The following is a 12581-nucleotide window of genomic DNA, read 5'->3' on the forward strand; positions in this document are numbered from 1 at the left end:
AACCCTAACCCTAACCCTAACCCTAACCCTAACCCTAACCCTAACCCTAACCCTAACCCTAACCCTAACCCTAACCCTAACCCTAACCCTAACCCTAACCCTAACCCTAACCCTAACCCCGCTCCTTCGATTGGGCTTCTCCAGCAGAGTGAGCCCTCCTGTCGATTGCGATCCTCTTAATTGCACTCGCTTTGATTGCGCTCCTGTCGATTGCACTCCTGTTGATTGCACTGCTGCAGCAGAGTGAGCACTCCTGTCAATTGCGCTCCTCACTGCTGCTCATCTCTCGATTGCGCTCCTCTTAATTGCGCTCCTCTCAATTGCGCTCCTGTCGATTGAGCTCCTCTGAATTGTGCTGCTCCAGCAGTGGAGCGCTCCTCTCTCCGCCTCTGCTCTCGATTGCGCTCCTCTCTACAGCGCTCCTGTCAATTGTTCTGCTTTTGATTGCGCTACTGTCGATTGCTCTTCTCTTGATAGCACTCCTCTTGATTGCGCTCCTCTTGATTGTGATCCTCTTGATTGCGCTCCTCTTGATTGCGCTCCTCTCTGCTGCTCTTCACTCGATTGCGCTCCTGTCCATTGCGCTCCTCTTGATTGCGCTCCTGTCCATTGCTCTGCTCTCGATTGCGCTCCTATCCATTGTGCTGCTCTTGATTGAGCTCCGTGCTGTTATCAATTGCGCTCCTCTCTCTTCCTATGCTCTCGAGTGAGCTCCTGTCGATTGCGCTCCTCTCGATTGCGCTGCTGCAGCAGAGTGCTCGCTCCTGTCGATTGCACTCCTCTTGATTGTGCTCCTGTCGATTGCGCTCCTTTTGATTGTGCTCCTGTCGATTGCTCACCTCTCTCTTGCGCTTCTTTCTCTTGCACTCCTGTCGATTGCACTCCTGTCAATTGCGCTCCTCTCTCTTGCTCTGCTCTCGATTGAGCTCCTCTCGATTGCACTTCTGTCGATTGCGCTCTTGTCGATAGAGCTCCTCTCTACTGCTCTGCTCTCGATTGCGCTCCTATTGATTGCTGTCCTGTCGATTGCGCTCCTGTCGATGGGTCTCCGGTCGATTGCGCTCCTGTCGATTGGTCTCCTGTCGATCGAGCTCCTCTTGATTGGGCTCCTGTCGATATAGCTCCTCTCTCCTGCTCTCCTCTCAATTGCGCTCCTGTCGATTGAGCTCCTCTCTGCTGCTCTTCTCTTGATTGCGCTCCTCTCCATTATGCTCCTCTCCAATGTGCTCCTGTTGATTGCGCTCCTCTTGATAGAGTTCCTTTCGATTGTGCTGCTCTTGATTGTTCTGCTCCAGCAGAGTGAGCGCTCCTCTCGAATGCTCTGATCTCAGTTGCGCTCCTGTCAATTGCGCTCCTCTTGATTGCCCTCTTTTCGATTGCACTCCTCTCTCTTGCTCTGCTCTCGATTGCACTCATGTCGATTGTGCTGCTCCAGCAGAGCAGGCGCTCCTGTCGATTGCGATCCTCTCTCTTGCGCTCGTGTTCATTACGCTCCTCTCTCCTGCTCTACTTTCGATCGCGCTCCTGTTAATTGCACTCCTCTCTCTTGCGCTCCTCTTGATTGACTCCTGTCGATTGCTCTGCTCTCCATTGCGCTCCTCTCTCCTGCTCTGCTCTCAATTGAGCTCCTGTCGATTGCGCTCCTGTCGATTGCTCTGCTCTCAATTGCGCTCCTCTCTCTTGCTCTGCTCTTTCTTGCACTCCTGTCGATTGCGCTCCTCTCTGCTGCTCATCTCTCGATTGCGCTCCTGTCGACTGTGCTTTTGTCGATTGCACTCCTCTTGATTGCGCTCCTGTCGATTGCGCTCCTCTCTCTTGCTCTGCTTTCGATTGCGCTGCTCTGAGTTGTGCTTCTGCGACAGAGTGTGCACTGTCAAGCAGTGTGCTCCTCTTAATTACGCTGTCCAGCAGTGCGCTGCTAGCTGTGAGGCACGAGGAAAATATCAGTCACGGGTGGTAGATGTTAGATCAAAAAGGGGTTACATAACACAGGTCACATGCCAAAAAGGTTAGATCGAAACAATGATTTCAAAGTATCAGTAATGTGCGCAAAATACTTGATCGAAACAAAGAACACATATTTAACAAAAGGTGCGAAAATATTAGGTCAAAATAGAGGTCACAAAATGTTAGATGCGTCTCAAGAATGTTAGATTGTATTTGATGTCAAAAATGTCGGTCAACATGCTCCAAATGTTAGATCGGGTTTGAAATGACGGTTAGTCTTGTGCTCCTTCGACTTGTGCTCCTCCAGCAGAGTGAGCGCTGTCCAGCAGTGCACTCCTCTTGATTGTGCTGCTCCAGCACAGTGTGCACTGCTCTCGATCGAGCTCCTCTAGATTGTGCTGCTGCAGCAGAGTGAGCGCTCCAGTCGATTGAGCTCCTGTTGATTGTGCTCTTGTCGAATGAGCTCCTGTCGATTGCTCTGCTCTCAATTGAGTTCCTGTCAATTGCGCTGCTCTTGATTGAGCTCCTGTCGAATGCACTCCTGTCGATTGCGCTCCTCTCAGCTGCTGGTCTCTCGATTGCTCTCCTGTCGATTGCGCTCCTCTCTCCTGCTCTGCTCGTGATTGCGCTCCTCTCGATTGCGCTGCTGCAGCAGAGTGCTCGCTCCTGTCGCTTGCACTCGTCTTGATTGTGCTCCTGTCGATTGAGCTGCTGTTGATTGCACTTTTGTCGATTGCGCTCCTGTCGATTGCGTTCGTCTTGATTGCGCTCATGTCGATTGTGCTGCTCCAGCAGAGTGAGCGCTCCTCTCGATTGCGCTCCTCTCGATTGCGCTCCTCTCAATTGCGCTGCTCTCAATTGTGCTGCTCCGACAGAGTGTGCGCTGTCCAGCAGTTCGCTGATGAGATTGCGCTTCTCAGATTGCGTTGCTCCAGCTGTGCGTTGCTCTTGAGCTGTGCGTTGCTCTCGAACAGTGCGTTGCTCTCGAGCTGTGCGCTGCTCAGATTGCGTTGCTCCAGCAGAGTGTGCGTTGCTCCAGCTGTGAGTGCGTTGCTCCAGCTGTGCGTTGCTCAATTTGCGCTGCTCCAGCAAAAATAAATTTGTTTGCGTTGCGGCACTTGAGCAGTGTAAATTTCGAGTGCGTTGGGGGTCAACGCAGTCGCGTGAATTTCGATTTTGGCAGAGCGCAATTGTGTGTTGCCCGCAAGCAAGACACACCGGCTAGGGCTAGGGCTAGTGTTTGCTCCTTCGATTGTGCTTCTCCAGCAGAGTGAGCACTCCTGTCGATAGAGCTCCTCCAGATTGTGCTGCTCCAGCAGAGTGTGACCTCCTCTCGATTGCTCTGTTTTTGATTGCGCTCCTGTCCATTGTGCTCCTGTTGATTGCACTCCTGTCGATTGCACTCCTCTCCAATGAGCTCCTGTCGATTGCGCTCCTGTCTCTTGCTCTGCTCTCGATTGGGCTCCTCTCGATTGCACTTCTGTCGATTGTGCTCCTGTCGATTGTGCTCCTGTCGATTGGTCTCCTGTTGATTGAGCTCCTCTCTTCTGCTCTTCTCTCGATTGCGCTCCTGTCGATTGAGCTCCTCTCCAATGAGCTCCTGTCGATTGCGCTCCTGTCGATAGAGCTCCTGTCGATTGCACTTCTCTCTGCTGCTCTTCTCTCCATTGCTCTCCTGTCGATCGAGCTCCTCTTGATTGAGCTCCTGTCGATTGCGCTCCTGTCGATTGCGCTCCTGTCGATAGAGCTCCTGTCGATTGCGCTGCTCTTGATTGTGCTGCTCCAGCAGAATGAGCGGTCCTCTCGATTGCGCTGCTGCAGCAGAGTGAGCGCTCCTCTCGAATGCTCTGATCTCAGTTGCGCTCCTGTCGATTGCGCTCCTCTTAATTGAGCTCCTGTCAATTGCACTCCTGTCAATTGTGCTCCTCTTAATTGCGCTCGATTTGCGCTCCTGTCAATTGCGCTGCTCTAGCAGAGTGTTTGCTCCTTCGATTGTGCTTCTCCAGCAGAGTGAGCCCTCCTGTCGATTGCGATCCTCTTAATTGCACTCGCTTTGATTGCGCTGCTGCAGCAGAGTGAGCACTCCTTTCGATTGCGCTCCTCACTGCTGCTCGTCTCTCGATTGCGCTCCTCTTAATTGCGCTCCTCTCAATTGCGCTCCTGTCAATTGAGCTCCTCTGAATTGTGCTGCTCCAGCAGTGGAGCGCTCCTCTCTCCTCCTCTGCTGTCGATTGCGCTCCTCTCTACAGCGCTCCTGTCGATTGTTCTGCTTTCGATTGTGCTACTGTCGATTGCTCTTCTCTTGATAGCGCTCCTCTTGATTGCGCTCCTCTTGATTGCGCTGCTGCAGCAGAGTGAGCACTCCTGTCGATTGCGCCCCTCTCTGCTGCTCTTCACTCGATTGCGCTCCTGTCAATTGCGCTCCTCTCCAATGAGCTCCTGTCCATTGCGCTCCTCTTGATTGCGCTCCTGTCCATTGCTCTGCTCTCGATTGTGCTCCTGTCCATTGTGCTGCTCATGATTGAGCTCCGTGCTGTTATCAATTGCGCTCCTCTCTCTTCCTATGCTCTCGAGTGAGCTCCTGTTGATTGCGCTCCTCTCGATTGCGCTGCTGCAGCAGAGTGCTCGCTCCTGTTGATTGCACTCCTCTTGATTGTGCTCCTGTCGATTGCGCTCCTTTTGATTGTGCTTCTGTCGATTGCTCACCTCTCTCTTGCGCTTCTTTCTCTTGCACTCCTGTCAATTGAACTCCTGTCAATTGCGCTCCTCTCTCTTGCTCTGCTCTCGATTGAGCTCCTCTCGATTGCACTTCTGTCGATTGCGCTCTTGTTGATAGAGCTCCTCTCTACTGCTCTGCTCTCGATTGCGCTCCTGTCGATGGGTCTCCGGTCGATTGCACTCCTGTCGATTGGTCTCCTCTCGATTGCGCTCCTGTAGATTGCTCTCCTGTTGATTACGCTCCTCTCTCTCGCTCTGCTCTCTCTTGCACTACTTTCGATTGTGCTCCTCTCTCCTGCTCTGCTCGTGATTGCGCTCCTCTCGATTGCGCTGCTGCAGCAGAGTGCTCACTCCTGTCGCTTGCACTCCTCTTGATTGTGCTCCTGTCAATTGAGCTGCTGTTGATTGCACTTTTGTCGATTGCGCTCCTGTCGATTGCGTTCGTCTTGATTGCGCTCATGTCGATTGTGCTGCTCCAGCAGAGTGAGCACTCCTCTCGATTGCGCTCCTCTCAATTGCGCTGCTCTCAATTGTGCTGCTCCGACAGAGTGTGCGCTGTCCAGCAGTTCGCTGATGAGATTGCGCTTCTCAGATTGCGTTGCTCCAGCTGTGCGTTGCTCTTGAGCTGTGTGTTGCTCTTGAGCTGTGCATTGCTCTCGAACAGTGCGTTGCTCTCGAGCTGTGCGCTGCTCAGATTGCGTTGCTCCAGCAGAGTGTGCGTTGCTCCAGCTGTGAGTGCGTTGCTCCAGCTGTGCGTTGCTCAATTTGCGCTGCTCCAGCAAAAATAAATTTGTTTGCGTTGCGGCACTTGAGCAGTGTAAATTTCGAGTGCGTTGGGGGTCAACGCAGTCGCGTGAATTTCGATTTTGGCGGAGCGCAATTGTGCGTTGCCCGCAAGCAAGACACACCGGCTAGGGCTAGGGTGCAGGGGCGATACAGTTATGTCCAAACAGAGAGAGGGTGAATGTGAAAGTAACAAATATGGGAGATAGACTGATCCAAGTTGGATCGCATTATCCTTTCTCGAAACGAATGCAGCTTTGTCTTTCCCGAGATTGTTGGCTTTGGGCAAGAGGTTGGATATTGCGGCAGGCACCGCGATTAGGTTCGAACCGGGTGATAGTAAGACTGTTACACTGGTGGGAATAGGCGGGACGAAGATCCTCGCTGGTGGAAACAATCTAGCTTCTGGACCCCTCGACCAGTTTCTCACTACGAGCGAGAGCAAGCAGGCCTTGGTGAAACGAATCGAAGCAGCAGGATTCTCCAACGAGCCTATCCCAGAGATGGCAGACGATTCCAACCCACCACCACCATTCGAACTCAGTCGAGATGCGTATGCCGCATTGTATGGCCCAACAGTAGGCGACAAAGTTCGTCTAGCCGACAGCCCGCTCTGGTTGGAAGTGGAGAAAGATTACACCGTGTACGGGGATGAGCTTAAGTTCGGTGGTGGAAAAGTCATTCGTGATGGTATGGGTCAAGCTTCTGGTCGACCCGATAAAGCCGTGTTGGACGTGGTAGTGATCAATGCGCTGATTGTTGATTGGTGGGGGATTGTCAAAGCAGATATTGGCATCAGAGGTGGGCATATTGTGGGGATTGGGAAGGCAGGTAACCCGGCGATAATGGATGGAGTGGATCCGAACCTTGTGGTTGGGTCTTGTACCGAAGTTATTGCTGGTGAAAAGTATATCGTTACCGCGGGAGCGATCGATGCTCATGTGTATTACATTTGTCCGGATCTACACGAGGAGGCACTAGCGACGTGGATTACAACTCTCATCGGAGGAGGCACTGGTCCGACCGCGGGAACTAGTGCTACGACTTGTACTCCGGGACAGGATCAACTCAAGAACATGATGATTGCAACGGACAACGTTCCATTGAACTTTGCGTTTACAGGTAAAGGCAACGATTCGGGTTTGGCGGGGTTGGAAGATCAGATTAAAGCCGGTTGTGCAGGGTTAAAAATTCACGAGGATTGGGGAGCAACACCTGCAGCCATCGATGCATGTTTGACGGTGTGCGATAAGTATGATGTTCAGTGTAACATTCATACAGATACGTTGAACGAGAGTTGCTTTGTGGAAGGGACTCTGGCAGCATTTAAGGGGAGGATGATTCATACTTATCATTCGGAAGGTGCCGGTGGTGGGCATGCTCCCGACATCATCCAGGTTTGCGGAGAAACCAACGTCCTACCCTCCTCAACGAACCCCACGAGACCTTATGCGAAGAGCATCCTGGATGAACATCTGGATATGCTGATGGTGTGTCATCATCTCAGTAAGGATATCGTGGAGGATGTGGCGTTTGCGGATTCGAGGATTAGGGCGGAGACGGTGGCTGCCGAAGACGTGTTGCAGGATAGTGGGGCTATTTCGATGATCAGTAGCGATTCGCAGGGTATGGGTCGGATTGGGGAGGTTGTTTCGAGGACTTGGAGGACTGCTAGTAAGATGGCTGGCTTGATTGGACCATTGCGAGTGCCGGAAGGGGGAGTGCGGGGGGAAGGTGAATTTAGGGTGCCACATCCGAGTGAAGCTGTTTCGGACAATCTGAGGATTAAGAGATACGTGGTGAAGTATACGATCAATCCGGCTCTCGTTCATGGTTGTTCGCATCTGATTGGGTCGATCGAGCCAGGCAAGCTGGCTGATCTGGTTTTCTACTTGCCGAGCAAGTTCGGTGTCTGCCCGGAATTCGTTTTGAAGGGTGGACAGGTGGCGTGGGCGCAAATGGGTGATGCAAATGCTTCCATTCCAACGGTGCAGCCGATCTATGGAAGAGGCATGCATGGTGCGAACGCCAATGCTGCGCCGCACAATTCGGTGCTTTTCGTCTCTCAACTTTCCGTTAAGCATGGTATTGTGAAGCGTTACGGAGTCACCAAGAGGGTCGAGCCGGTGAAAGGATGCAGGAAAGTTAGTAAGAAGAATATGAAACTCAACACGCATACGCCTGATCTCAAGGTCGATCCGGAGACGTATGAAGTGACGGACGCGGGGATATTGTTGACTGTTCCGCCTGCGGAGGAGCTGCCTTTAACTCAGAGTTTGCATCTGTTCTAAGCGGCAATACGGAATGTAATGGAACTGGTTGGATAATGCGTTATGGCTGTTGTACAGATGTGTGTGTGTGTAAGTCTAGGCTGTGTGGCGTGGTGAGGAGAGCTTGCGGTCGAGGGCAAGCGACCCTCACCAGCGACCCTCACCAGCACAGCAAGCGCCTACAGCATGAACAGCCTGGTCATGCTCGAAGAGTACATCGAAGACGTCACCGAGCTCCAGCTTGAGGGAGCTCTCAAAGATCATTCCTGAGATTTTGCTCAGGTATGACATCAAGAAGCCGATTGTCGCACCCACAGTGCAGAGGTATGGTGCGACCGCTGGCCTTGGAAAGAGCGCAAAACAGCCGTCGTTCCAGGAGAGAAGCTTGCTGGTTCCTTGAAGCACATGTAATTTCATCATGCCCACTTTTCCTTTCGTCGAGTAGTATTGAGATCGGTATACTGGTTCTTAATTGCCCTTGCTGCCTTCTCATCTTGAAAGAATCTTTATGTCGAGCTTGTACCACTCAACACAGTCTAATGCGTGGACTGTATGTCGCTCTGTATGAATATTCACACGAGACCGGCTAGTTGAAATCGCAAGGATGAGGAATGTGATGCATTGCATTCAAGACAGTCGACGACAGACAGCGGTGAATGGGGATGGGTGGTAGTTCTCATTAGCTGTTGAGACGCACGGCAAACGAATGAAATTCGAATGAAGAGATACCAAATGGGGGTGAGGAATATTCGAAGCAGAAGTAGCGGGCGCAAGGAGCCTACGCCTTGCTAAGGTATGAACCGAAGTTTTCGAAAGACACCTTGCCCTTTTTATCTAATGCGAAGCCGAGCAACTTGTCATGTTCTGGATCCTGAACTTTGAGGTAGTTTTTCTGGTGGAGGAGATTGTGCAGATGGGTTAACTCTGTGTCTCCCAGATTGTACCCGGTGCTCGTTTTTACCTTATTCCATCGAGGCACACTATAACCAAAGAAACTTGTACTTTGTCGTTTGGGGAACGGAAGCCCGTACCTAAGGTGCTGAACTATTATACCATACTTATTCCCGAATTTTTGGACTCCGCTGAGATGCTTACGAACTTCATTTTTCTGGTCAATGTATACCTTGGGGTTTCGAACATCGTTTCCAAATATCTTTATGAAACTGTAATCATCTCCAATAGTAGGGCGGCCAACAAGCCAGACCTCCTTGTAGGTGCTCATAGCGTCATGCACTTTGGTTGTAGGAACTCTTCCTGTAAAAAGCACCGGTATGCCATTATAATGTATTTCAGTGCCGAATTGCCGATGCAAATCACTGCCTGTCAGGGGTGGTCTGTTTGGATCGAAACCGACCTGGTTAGTAGTGTAATAAAAAATTCCCCTGGTTTCAGGTGGAGCTCCAGAGCTAGAAGAAGCACCAGAGTCCATCGGCGCTGCATAGCAAAGTAGGGCTGGGAGAAGCAATAGGACGAGTGCTGAGAGCAGCACCATCCATTGCTGAAAGGTTTGACGCATTGCCAGCATTACTCGAGAGGACGAAGTGGCAAGGAGAGGTCGATGAGGGAGAGACCCGAATGAGACAGGGATACGCGGGTCTTCTTATACCTTCTGAGCCCTCCTTCCAGAAGGACAAAATTTTGCTGTTACATGGCCACGTGTGGCGATAGCTCTCTCACGTCTTTGCGTTGTGTTGCGCATCTCGGTCAGCCACCTTTGTGGAGCCTTCATTTTCCCTCTTTGTCTGAGATCAAACTTCAGCAACATTGCGCCGTGGTCCGTGGCACCGATTGATCTGGTGCAGGTGCGAATTTGAGTCGGTACAGTACATTTAGACACCAACACATGAAGGTACGAAAGTGCTGTGGGGCAAAGTGCTAAAGCTATCGACAAAGAGAGTATGCCAGCAAACAATGCTTCATTCCACCAGTACAATGTGGATGTGTTGCCCTAGGAGATTCAACGTGTGATTTAAGGCAACATCAGAAAAGCTTACCGCATCGACATTGTTAGGAGTAACTATCCTGACTGTGCATTCGTTATCGACTGGCAGACACCTTGGAGGCGAAGCTTGCTTTGCTGTTCGACCTCTTTCACTCGTTGATGTCTTTTCATAACAGTCCGAGTCAAGAAGAAATGTAGCATTGATGCATAGTGTGGGATCTCTACGCCACGAAGGAAGTCCTCATTTAGACTTCTGTCGTTCCTCTTTGCCGTTCTTGTTCTTTGCAATGATAAAGTATGAAGAAGTTTGGTCCCGATAACTGGCGATCGGGGAGAGTCTGAGTACGATGTCACTACTGTTTTAGGGCAGAAACATATATACTCGATTGACTGAACGAACGTGGTGAGAGCCTAGTGCTCTCAGCTTGATATATATACATCTATGTGGCACATGCCGAATGTGGGAGTAACCTACTTAATGATCTAGCTTGACAACGAGCGGGGCTGTGTTATACCCGACCTCTGGTCAGATCGGCACTGCCAGATCTCCGATTAGGTTGGCCTTGTCTGATCTCTTCCGCATCGGCTTATGTCAGCTTTCGTCATCATATTGGATCGTTACCTTCGGCATCCTTAACCTGCGACATTTCGGGTTGCAGCTGTGAACAATTTGGGTAGAGAGTCACCTCCGTGATCTTGGCCTTTGCCCCGCCCTTGAAAGTATGAGTGAGACGCTCAGCGAAGGATGTCAACGCAATCAGCAGACATAGTCAGGATAGTAGATGATTGTGTAAGAGATGCCAAGTATGCGATGATCTCTCGGTACTGCAGGCCAATTTCGAGTGAAACGGGACGGTCTAATCTCGCGGTGGGTTCTTCAGCGTCGAATCAAAGTCTATTGACGGTTCTGTATGAGTATGCAGTGGAGGGGTATATGGGATGAGATGCAACTGTGCCAAAGAGAATACGATGAGAGAGCAGCGGCTGTTCAGAGCCAAATGATAAGGTGCGCCGCCAATGAGCCAGGAGTGGCGAAAGGACCCTTGGGCAATCGAGGAAGAGATGAACGGATGCACAATTCCTACGCAGCTTTCCACCCGCCTCGGAGAGCGTCTGCACATTCATCCGCTTTGCGACCCATTTCTGCGAAGAAGCCGAAGAGAGAATGGCTGATCAGGTCCTGCCAGATGCGACTCCAGAGGTTGACGATGTTCGATCGCATGATCACGTCGTACATGAGGTAGTCCCGGTATTGGTAAGCTTCGAGTTTGCGAACAGAGGTAGGAGGCCGTGAGTACTTCAGCCCAACAGAGACCAGCGGAACGAGGAGGGAAACAAGAGCAATATGCAAGGAACTCACTGGCTACGGCTCTTGGATTGACAAAGATGAGGGGCCGCTCTTTGCTGCGGATGTGAATGTCGTAGCTCGGAAGAAGACACTCGGAGACGAGGCATTCGGGATGCGTTCGAAAACGGAGGGGACCGCCATCTGGACCAGGTATTGGCGTAGTGTTGGCATCTGTCTGGAGAGTCGGAAGGAACCACTTTGCGTCGAAGATCGTGATGCCGTTCCAGCAGCTGTTCACGAGAATGGGCTCGCCTCTGCGCAAGCTGGCAACATCTTGTTCGCGCTTGAAGTAAGGCCACAATGGAGTGGGTCGAAAACCGTCTACATCTCGCATGACCCAGCTGATAGTGGACATGACCAATGACAGGAGGCGGTTGCGCAGCATTTCACGTAAGGGTCAGCGAGCCATTGAAGACCGTCGCAATGAGGTATTGAGCTACACTTACGTATCATAGAAGCCGAGAGGCAGGTAGTCGAGAGCGCAGACTTGATCGAACCGCCCTTCGTTGGTGGACAGGAGCTCCAATACCGATTCTGTGGCATGATGCAACCGTGAATGCTATGTTAGCGCTATATTGACATGGTGGGCATATCTAGAAGGAAGGCGTTCGTGACGCTTACCAGGACGGAAGAAGATGTCGTTCAGCCAAACGAGCTTGGAAAAAGTACGGTTGTGGAGACCGTAGATGCCGTCACTTATCGGACTAAGAGCCTCATTTCTGATGATGGCGAGGCGATGAATGCGTTCGAGATCTTGTCTGCGAGTATTGTCCAGCATGCGAACGCGATTCTGAATGCCCCGTTGATTGAAGCTGTGTTGGAGCTGCGAGAGATGCTGTTTTGTGTGATCCTCAGAGTTGCTTTCATAGATAGAGAAGAAGACATTGTCCTCACCAAGTTGATGAGCAAGTTGGAGAAGTGAGTTTGAGAAGGCAGGAAAGAGGTGCTCTGAATTATAGAGGTTGATGGCGACGAAGACAGTCTGATTATTGGGAAGCGGTAGTAATGCGGGAATCGAGAGGCCACGTCGGGAACTGGTTGTGAAAGTTCTCCAAGCGACGGTGCCAAGAAGAGCTAGCAGTACCGTTGCTTTAATGTGCTGTCTTGGTCTGTCGCTTTTGCTGTGACGTCGAGAGGCAAGAGAGATCAGCATGGAGGTGGTTGCTGTAGGAAGACCGATCCAGACGAGAGCAAGATAGATGTGCAGTGTCGAGAACATCTGAAAGTAGAAGTGAGCTGCGATCGAGCAAAGGATAGGCAAGCCGACAAGCAAAGGGACCAGCCCAGAAGATGATTCGTCGGCGAGAGACCCTAGACGACGTGCCCATGGTGGCGTGCTCCATGCATGCTTGTTTGTTGACAGATGCGCATCGAGAAGCTCGAGCCCAGCGATATCATGAACCTCTGCCTGCAACGGAAGCAGAGGAAGCTTCTGGGGATGCTGATGAAGCATGGACTTGGATGAGAGGGTATGAGGATGGTGGAGGAAAGCAAGATTGGCAAGACGATCCGGAAGAAGGCCATGCAAGAGTCGAGACAGCTATCGACCGAACAAGCATGAGAAGGATAAAAA

The 12581-nt window shown here is 51.3% G+C and overlaps 2 protein-coding genes across 2 annotated transcripts; one reads left to right on the top strand and one right to left on the bottom strand.

Moving 5' to 3' along the window:
* Positions 1-5606: 5606 nt before the first annotated feature.
* Positions 5607-7739, top strand: UHO2_03814 (putative urease; the record flags this gene model as incomplete). The annotated part of the gene is made up of 2 exons (XM_041559771.1): positions 5607-5637; positions 5704-7739. The coding sequence occupies 2 exons, from the start codon at positions 5607-5609 to the stop codon at positions 7737-7739; spliced, it is 2067 nt and encodes a 688-aa protein (XP_041415705.1).
* Positions 7740-10741: 3002 nt separating this feature from the next.
* Positions 10742-12461, bottom strand: UHO2_03815 (uncharacterized protein; the record flags this gene model as incomplete). Its single annotated transcript, XM_041559772.1, has 4 exons — positions 10742-10920; positions 11021-11349; positions 11455-11542; positions 11630-12461. The coding sequence occupies 4 exons, from the start codon at positions 12459-12461 to the stop codon at positions 10742-10744; spliced, it is 1428 nt and encodes a 475-aa protein (XP_041415706.1).
* Positions 12462-12581: the final 120 nt, after the last annotated feature.

Source organism: Ustilago hordei (genome assembly GCF_900519145.1).
Source record: "Ustilago hordei strain Uho2 genome assembly, contig: UHO2_contig_07, whole genome shotgun sequence".
NCBI lineage: Eukaryota > Fungi > Basidiomycota > Ustilaginomycetes > Ustilaginales > Ustilaginaceae > Ustilago > Ustilago hordei.